This window comes from Myotis lucifugus, unplaced genomic scaffold, assembly GCF_000147115.1.
Source record: "Myotis lucifugus unplaced genomic scaffold, Myoluc2.0 scaffold_27, whole genome shotgun sequence".
NCBI classification, from domain to species: Eukaryota; Metazoa; Chordata; class Mammalia; order Chiroptera; family Vespertilionidae; genus Myotis; species Myotis lucifugus.
The window spans coordinates 1,090,465-1,097,826 of NW_005871075.1; the positions used below are offsets into that span (position 1 = coordinate 1,090,465).

A 7,362-nucleotide genomic window follows, 5' to 3' on the forward strand; every position below is an offset into this window, starting at 1 on the left:
ATATATATATATATATATATATATATATTCCTGATGGGGAATTGAACTGTAACCTCCTGGTTCAAAGGTCAAAGCTCAACCACTGAGCGATGCCGGCCAAGACCAACACCCTTTTTTTGATAAAAACTTTCAGCAAAGTGGGAATAGAGGGATCATATCTCAACATAATAAAAGCCATATGTAACAAACCTACAGCCAACATCATACTCAATGGGAAAAAACTTTCAGCAAAGTGGGAATAGAGGGATCATATCTCAACATAATAAAAGCCATATGTAACAAACCTACAGCCAACATCATACTCAATGGGAAAAAACTAAAACCACTTCCCCTAACAGGAACAAGACAGTGATATCTGCTTTCACCACTCTTATTCAACATAGTACTGGAAGTCTTAGCCACAGTGATGACACAAGAAGAAGAAAAAAAAGGCATCTATATTAGAAAGAAGGAAGTAAAACTGATTATTCCCAGATGACATGATACTGTACATAGAAAACCCTAAAGACTCCACCAAAAAACTATTGGGTTTAATAAAGAATTTGGCAATGTAGCAGGATGCAAAATTAACACCCTGAAATTGATGGCATTTTTACGCACCAATAATGAATTCTCAGAAAGAGAAACTAAACAAGCAGTCCCATTTATCATTGCAAGAAAAAATTAAGATACTTAGGAATAAACTTAAAGAAGTAAAAGACTTATACTCAGAAAACTTCAGGAAGTTGAAGAAAGAGATAGAAGAAGATATAAACAAGTGGAAGAATATACCGTGTTCTTGGATTGGTAGAATTAACATAATTAAAATGACCATACTACCCAAAGCAATCTATAGATTCAATGCAATCCCTATTAAAATACCTATTAAAAAGCAATAGCATATTTCACAGATCTAGAACACTTTAAAAATTTATATGGAAGCCAAAAAGCCCCTGAATAGCTGCAGCAATCTTGAGAAAGAAGAACAAAGTTGGAGGGATCACAATAACAGATATCAAATTTTACTACAAAGCCACCGTAATCAAAACAGTCTGGTACTTTCACAAGAACAGTCAGACAGATCAATGGAACAGAACAGAGACCCCAGAAATTGACCTAAACCATTACTCTCAATTAATATTAGACAAAGGAGGCAAAAGCATACAATGGAGTCAAGACAGTCTCTTCAATCAATGGTGTTGGGATAATTGGATGTGCAAAAAAATGAAACTAGACCACCAACTTACACCATACACAAGAATAAAATCAACATGGAAAAAAGACTTAAAATGTAAATCTTGATACTATAAAAATCTTAGAAGAAACCATAGGCAGCAAAATCTCAGATATCTCTTGTAGCAGTATGTTTGCTGATACATCTAGGGCAAAGGAAACTAAGAAGGGTATAAACAAATGGGAGTACATCAAAATAAAAAGCTCACAGCAAAAGAAACCATCAACAACATGAAAAGGGAGCCCACTGTATGGAAGAACATACTTGGCAATGATACATCTGATAAAGAGTTAATATCCAAAATATATAAGAAACTCATACAACTTAACAAAAGGAAGATAAACAATCCAATTAAAAACTGGGCAAAGGACCTAAATAGACACTTCTCCAAAGTGGACATACAGATGGCCAAGAGACATATGAAAAATTGCTCAAAGTCACTGATCATTAGAGAGATGCAAATCAAAACGACAATGAGATATCACCTCACACCTGTCAGAATGATTATCATCAACAAATGACAAGTGTTGGAGAGAATGTGGAAAAAAGGGAACCCTAGTATACTGCTGGTGGGAATGCAGACTGGTGCAGCCATTATGGAAAACATATGGAGTTTCCTCAAAAAATTAATTATGGAACTGCCATTTGACCCAGTGACCCCACTTCTAGGAATATATCTTAAGAAACCTAAAACACTAATCAGAAAGAATGTATGCACCCCTGTGTTCATAGCAGCTTTATTTACAACTAGAGGCCCGATGCACGAAAATTCATGCAAGAGTAAGCCTTCCTTCCCCTGGCTGCCGGCACTGGCTTCCCTCTGGCACCCAGGACCCAGCTGCTTCCCTCCTCCGGCTGCCTGCAGACACCCGGGACCCAGGCTGGCTTCCCTTGGGCCCCGGCTTTGTCAGGAAGGACATCCAGAATGACATCCAGAAAACATCAGATCTAATTAGCATATTACCATTTTGTTATTATAGGTTGCTAAGATCTGGAAACAGCCCATGTGCCCATCAGTAGATGAGTGGATAAAAAAGCTGTGGTACATTTATACCATGGAATACTATGCAGCAGTTAAAAAAGGATCTCTCCCCCTTTGAGACAGCATGGAGAGACCTGGAGAGTATTGTGCTAAGAGAAATAAGCCTCTCAGAGAAAGACAGGTATCACAAATATCACATGATCTCACTCATATGTGGAATCTAATGAACCAAATAAAATGATGAACAAAATGGATACAGAGACATAGAAGATGGAACAGACTGACAAATCTCAGGGAAGACGGTGAAGGGTGGGTGGGTGAGAAGAGATCAATCAAAAAACATGTATGCATATATGCATAATCCATGGACACAGACAATAGGGGGCGGGCTAGAAGAGGTCAATGGAGGTGAAAAAAGGGGACATGTGAAATACTTTCAACAATAAAGATTTGGAAAAGAAAAAGAACATAATACTCTGGCATATTTCAGAATGGTTTTCCTCCCCTCCCTCTGCCAGGAGCATAAAGCATTTTTTCCAGATATTCACTGTGAAGAATTCATAAAAATCCTGCAAGTAAAATTCAGAAAAATGCCCCCCACCCCTGATAATAGGATCTTCTTAAAGTCTTTAGCTCTCAGACTTGTCCACTTTGAGCTTTCAGCAATTAATTCATCAACTGTAGTTGAGGTTTCCCTACCCCAGCACAGTTTCCCATGAGGTTTTTGCTCCTATACATTGTGATTATTGTATCCACCTGTCTGTCTCTCCAATATTTGGGGCAGCAGTTTGCCCTGTGACCTCACTTTTCTGATGGATATAAGAAGAGTTCCAAATTCTTTAGTCTGTTCAACTTCTTACTAGTTATGATGAAACTAGAGGCCAGGTACATGAAATTCATGCATTTGTGTGGGGGAGCCTTCAGCCCACCCTGCACCCAGTCCGGGAGCCCTCAGGAGATGTCCAGTTGACGGCTTAAGCCCGATCCCCACAGGGAGCGGGCCTAAGCTATCAGTTGGACATCTTCAGCACTGCCGTGGAGGCAGGAGAGGCTCCCACCACCGCTGCTGCACTTGCCAGCCGTGAGCCCGGCTTCTGGCTGAGCGGCACTCCCCCTGTGGGAGCACACTGACCACCAGAGGGCAGCTCCTGCATTGAGCATCTGTCCCCTGGTGGTCAGTGCGCGTCATAGTGACTGGTCATTCTGTAGTTCAGTCAATTTGCATATTAGCCTTTTATTATATAGAATGGTGACTCCTAGGGCACTTATGTGCCAGACTGGAAACAGGAAGTCCTCCAAACAACTCTGTTTTCATAATAATATTTCTTTGGTTTATATAGTATTTAATTAAGTGATATATAAATAAGTATGACTTAGGGTTAAGGAATTGACTTAGTAAATATGTGACTCAAATCATGAGAGTAAAAATAGATGAGTATATTAGAAACTAAACTATTCATTGAGAGTATTTAGTGTGCTATGGGCATTATTTAAGTCAAGAATTTTTACAGAAGGAATAGAGAATTGACAAACCCAGCAAGTTAGTTGAATGGAGATCAACTATGAGAAATTATACATATGTTCATGTGGCTGAACAATAATCCAATCTATTGTAGCATCCCTTCAAAAACTAACCATAAAATCAAAAAGGAACTGCTATGTATTGATACTACTAAAATAAATGAACAAATATAAATTATCAAATGAATACATAAGGAAAATGAAGAATTTAGATAACAGGTTAATTGTCCATGAGAGCAGTAGAAAATGTCAAAATTTTCTCTTAACACTTAGAAACCAAATTAAAAAGAGCTAAAAATAATATAATATCAGATGAAAGATAGAAAAAAAAAGAAAGTGAGTTCTCTAGATTTTAGGGGGAGAATGGGGATTAAAATAAAAATCATAAATAAGTGTCCCATTAGAACAGGCGTATGAAAGACATAATGGAGGAAAATGACACAAAATAACATGTTTTAAAAATCAAAGACACATATATAAAAGAAAAAGTGATATACAAAATCCATTGTATACATTATTATTGTTTCTGAAGAAGAAACTGTTACAACAAGAAAAAAATCAAAGATAGACTAAAACTGCTGAAATGAAAGTAGTACTTCAAAAAACTGAAAGGACATGTATTTTAGGAACAGCTGATCTAAAATAATGTTTTTTACTGGAAAATATTGAAGTTCAGAGTCAATGTGATCTTGGCCTTTCCCTTGTGATTTTCCATAGTCATAATATATATTAATAAATCTTCAAATATGTCAAGATGCCTATAAGAAACTATTATTGGTAAAGAAATTCTACCATTTGTTAGATCAAAAGATGGGTATGGAACTTCTTTCCAACTCCTTGATTCTATCAATCTTAGTCTGTGTCATCCTTCTTATAGGGCTTCAATGAGAATAGTTTCAGAAAGCAAATGTAACTGTACAGGTATACACTTATGTTTAGTTTATTCAAAAAAGTGCACTGAAGTCAACTAGCCAAGAATAATTGTTACTTCTATAGAAGTCAGCCTTTCCAGTGAATAGTAACATCTGTATATACTAGAGCAAACACTTGGCAAACAAATCAACTGGTATAACATTACCTTTCTGTACCTGCCCCAAATGAGTTTTGTCAAATACACAGGCTTAGGATGACTTCTCAAATATTTATGTGTCATGCCCCCAAGAAATTGGCACTAATTCTGTGTCACATTTTCATACAATATTTTTGGTAAATTGGAAAATAACAGGAATTAGCTGTACATTTGAGTTCTCTTTTTTTTTTAGAAAAATGGTTTAGCCAAAAAAATGAATGCGTATTTTATCAAAGAGAAATGTATATGTGACATTCTCCTCCTTTGGACTAAATGGAAGCCAATAAGAAAATGACTTAATAGAAAAGTATTAATTCTCTACTACATTTCAGGAATGTGTATAAGGGCAGCCTGAGGATAGTTATAAAGAATACTAGTAGCCCTGCGCAGGAATCCGTGTGCCAGTAGGTCGCTGCCGCCCTCCTGTAACTCCCCCCACCCCTTCTCATAGCTTGTTGCCCTGCCCTCTCCTGTAGCTCTCTGCCTTCCACTTGCTTGCTGCCCTGCCCCATCCTGTAGCTCTCTGCCTGCTGCCCCACCCTCCTGTGGTTCCTCCCACCCCCTTCCCCCTCCCCCCTTCATAGCTTGCTGCCCTGACCCTCCTGTAGCTCTCTGCAGCCCGCTTGTATCTTGCTGGCCCACCCTCCTGCTGATCCGTGATCTGGTCTTGATGTGCTTGGTCATTACGCCTCAGGGCGTAACAGCTAATTAGCATATTCCTCTCTTATTATATAGGATATGTGTTTGCACTAGAGGCGTCTGCAGTATGACTGGGGTGGTTGGTACTAACAAATCTGATTGCAAAAACACTTTCCCAAAGATAAGGAAAAGTGACGTAAAAATGTCCAGTGAGTACAACACCACCATTTATATCAAACTACACAAGAAACTAGGACTGTCTTCTTATCTTTGATTCCCCAGAGGTCTTGGTAGAGGGCCTTGCACATTAGCCCCCAGTAGGTGTTGAATGTTAAGTGAATAATTATGTGCTCAGACACTGATTCCTGAAGGTACAACAGAGAGTATACTCATTTAGGGTCAGGATGAACCCAGAAACCATCTATGCTTTTCACAGGTGACAAGGGTCATGCACTTTCTAAGATGCCCATGACTAAATCCTGAAATTACTCCACTTCTTATTCTGTTTTTTGGTGACAACATACAGGCCAAGTCTGCTTGGAGTCCTGGAGGCTGATAACATAAATGGAGTTTGCCAGACAGACCTAGTCCACCCCTGTGCATCAGAGAATCTAAGTCCTTACAAAATTCTTCCTAATCCTGCCACTAAGTTCTTGATTCAAGTCATCCCCACCTTCAAATATCACATTCCTTAGGAAGAAAATATGGGATTGCACCACTCCACCTTCCCACTCCTATATTACAACTAGAGGCCTGGTGCATGAAAATCGTGCACTGGTGAGGGTCCCTCAGCCTGGTCTGCACCTCTCGCAGTCCGGGACCCCTTAAGGGATGTCTGTCTGCTGGCTTAGGCCCAATGCCCCCAGGGATTGGGCCTAAGCCAGCAATCAGACATCCCTCTTGCAGTTCGGGGCTCTTGCCATCCAAGACCCCAAGACCCCTCACTCCTTACCGCCCACCTGCAGCAGAGGCAGGAGAGGCTCCTGCCACCACTGCTGCACTCGCCAGCTGTGAACCCAGCTTCTGGCTAAATGGCACTCCCCCTGTGGGAGCTCACTGACCACCAGGGGGCAGCTCCTGCATTGAGCGTCTGCCCCTAGTGGTTAGTGTGAGTCATAGTGACTGGTCATTCTGCCGTTCGGTCGATTTGCATATTAGAGTTTTATTATATAGGCTAGTTACAATACATACAGATGCCATTCCATTGTTTCTTAGCAAATGCCCACCTCAACCATCCCAGACAAGTTGGACTGTTAAAAATGCTGCAGAATGACTCTACTTTACTCTCACTCTCAAGAGTTTTTCCCTTCATTCTAATGAAAATTCCTTTTTTTACTGTTTGATAATGGCAGGAAATTGGGCCAAATAACCTCTTAAATGCATTGCAACTTTAAGATCTCAAAGTTATAATATTTTCTGTTTATAGTATAACTTCTAAAATAGGTGCTTTTATTTCCCCAAATGAGTCAGATTCTTTCAATGATTTCTGGGGTTAAACTATGGAGTCGGGAGGGAGCTCTGTGTCTGTGGGGCTTTGTGGATATACTTGTTTATTCTTCAACTATAGAAACTATTTTCCATGCCTAGTCAGCTAAGCCAAGCTAAAGGTATTTCCCTGAAAATGTACATATAACTACCAAGTATTATAACATTGTTATTTTTATAATTACTCCATATTAGAAAACTCCCCAGTTTAATAATTTAATTTTATATTATTTATTACAGGACAGGATAAGAGAAAATGATAGCAATTGCCTGAATAATGAACCTAACTTTTTTAAAAAGCATTCATGTGATGATGATAAGGTAATGATAATTATTTGGAGTTTGTATGTCATTCGAGCTTGATTACATAGAAGCTTATATGCTTTTGTATCTGTTACCACCCATAAAAGGTGATTATATTAATAACTTATTCTTTTGGCTCTAAGCAGCAGT

At 39.0% G+C, this 7,362-nt stretch overlaps 1 protein-coding gene across 3 annotated transcripts in view; it reads left to right on the plus strand.

Annotated features, from left to right (window-relative positions):
- The window catches only part of IL7 (interleukin 7), a 49,640-nt gene that overhangs the window by 31,874 nt on the left and 10,404 nt on the right, over nt 1–7,362 (plus strand). For 2 of the 3 annotated variants that reach the window (XM_023751919.1, XM_023751921.1), the window contains exon 3: nt 7,150–7,230. The exons of the other annotated variant lie outside the window; for it this stretch is intronic. In XM_023751919.1, the coding sequence (XP_023607687.1) occupies nt 7,150–7,230 (81 nt within the window). The remainder of the gene's footprint in view (nt 1–7,149; nt 7,231–7,362) is intronic. 3 annotated transcript variants of the gene reach the window in all.